This window comes from Sinocyclocheilus rhinocerous, unplaced genomic scaffold, assembly GCF_001515625.1.
Source record: "Sinocyclocheilus rhinocerous isolate Xijiao unplaced genomic scaffold, SAMN03320098_v1.1 scaffold1399, whole genome shotgun sequence".
NCBI classification, from domain to species: domain Eukaryota; kingdom Metazoa; phylum Chordata; class Actinopteri; order Cypriniformes; family Cyprinidae; genus Sinocyclocheilus; species Sinocyclocheilus rhinocerous.
In genome coordinates this window covers 197,220-199,024 of record NW_015634038.1, presented here as the reverse complement: position 1 = coordinate 199,024, position 1,805 = coordinate 197,220, and the positions used below count along the sequence as shown (strand labels likewise).

Genomic DNA, 1,805 nt, shown 5'->3' with positions numbered 1-1,805 from the left:
TTGTCAAATATCTTCATGGAACATGATCTTTACTTAATATCCTAATGATTTTTGGCATAAAAGAAAAATCAATAATTTTGACCCATACAATGTATTGTTGGCTATTGCTACAAATAAACCTGTGCTACTTATGACTGGTTTTGTGCTCCAGGTTGACAAATACATTTCTTACCTGATATGGAATTTTAATTTATTTATTCATTCATTCATACAATGTGTTTGGCTGCAATTATTTTTGCTAATGAGGATGTAACCAGTTATTGACTCTCTTCTCATACAATGACATTGGGTGTTATATAACCTTTAAAAAATGAAATAAAATTATGTATGCATTCATATTTAAAGATAAAAAAAAAAAGATCAAAGATCATAGTTTTTGGCTGAAATGCAAAAATGCAGACACTATGAGTCCAGAAAACCGCAACCCTGAAAGCATGTGGAGGCTTGAAACCAATACAAGATAACACATGCCAAATTAAAATGAAACGTTTTCAGGAATAAAATAATCAGCAGGCAAATATTGCAGACGATTATGCATAATAAATTGAGAGAAAATATGATTTATAATGACACTATTGTCTTTTAGAGAATCTGAACCGTTTGCTAGTGGAGTTTCTATATTTAATTCTGTTATTTTCCTGTTTATCTCTGTGAAGCTGCTTTGACACGATCTGTAATGTATAAAGCGCTGTAGAAATAAAGGTGACTTGAATACAGAAAGGAACTGATTATCATTAAAATTCGGGATAAACCAACCATTATTCTGTTTGCTCACTAAAGCCAGATTTTTAGTCACATTTGGCACATGATGAGTGTTATTTTATGACGGCTGAAGAGAGTTTTGTGTACAAACCCCAGGTCATCGTGAAAAATGCTGCTGGCTGTGAGTCCTGCTGTCTGCTCTGCTGACGGTCCAGTCACTGTTGTATCGCCAGCAACGACCTACACACACACGCACACACACACACACACACACACACACACACACACACACACACACACACACACACACACACACACACACACACACACACACACACACACACACACACACACAAACACACACACAGACACAGACAGACACACACACATCACATCCGCATTCAAATAAAACACCCCATATGAGTGTGGATTTCAATGGCAGTTTCCAAAATGAAACAAAATAGCTGTTAGTTTTGAATGAGGTGTGTAGAGAACTGTGTTTAGAGTTTTGCAGAAAGTTTGTTTCACAAGAGCAAACTGAGTTTAAAGCATGTAATGTGCTTGTAGTTTAGCAGTCTTGGTCTATATGCGATGGCTGCTGTGCCGTGGTGCTTTGTACCTGTAGCTGAATGATGCCTGTCGTGTTCTTCAGCAGTGAAACAGCTTTATTGTGAGTCATTCCCTCAGTCGAGTCTCCACAGATAGATACAATCCTGTCTCCAATCTATTCCACACACAAACATAATAAACACGAGAGACTGCGATTCACAATTGACCCTTATGACTGGTTTTGTGCTCCAGGGTCACAAATACACACCAGCTTCAGTAGACCTTCCACTGGACAAAAAAAAGTTTTGTAACTCTGGTTCAGATGTTAAACACACACATACCCAGAGTTTCTGCGTCTGAGCTGCCAGGCCGCTGGGGTTCATCATGGCGATGAATATGGGCACATCACCCAGAGGACTGCCGACCCCTCCTGCTATACTGATGCCCAGAGAGTCTGACGGGCCCTGAGACACACACACACACACACACTCGCACACACACAGACACACACACACACACAGACACAGACACAGACACACACACACACACACACT

General features: G+C 39.6%; 1 protein-coding gene across 1 annotated transcript in view; it reads right to left on the bottom strand.

Moving 5' to 3' along the window:
• The window catches only part of LOC107745302 (multiple PDZ domain protein-like), an 81,048-nt gene that overhangs the window by 2,371 nt on the left and 76,872 nt on the right, over positions 1-1,805 (bottom strand). The window contains exons 37-39 of the mRNA XM_016559162.1: positions 1,593-1,715; positions 1,322-1,426; positions 854-942 (exon numbers count right to left, since the gene is read on the bottom strand). Coding sequence (XP_016414648.1) covers positions 854-942; positions 1,322-1,426; positions 1,593-1,715 — 317 coding nt within the window. The remainder of the gene's footprint in view (positions 1-853; positions 943-1,321; positions 1,427-1,592; positions 1,716-1,805) is intronic.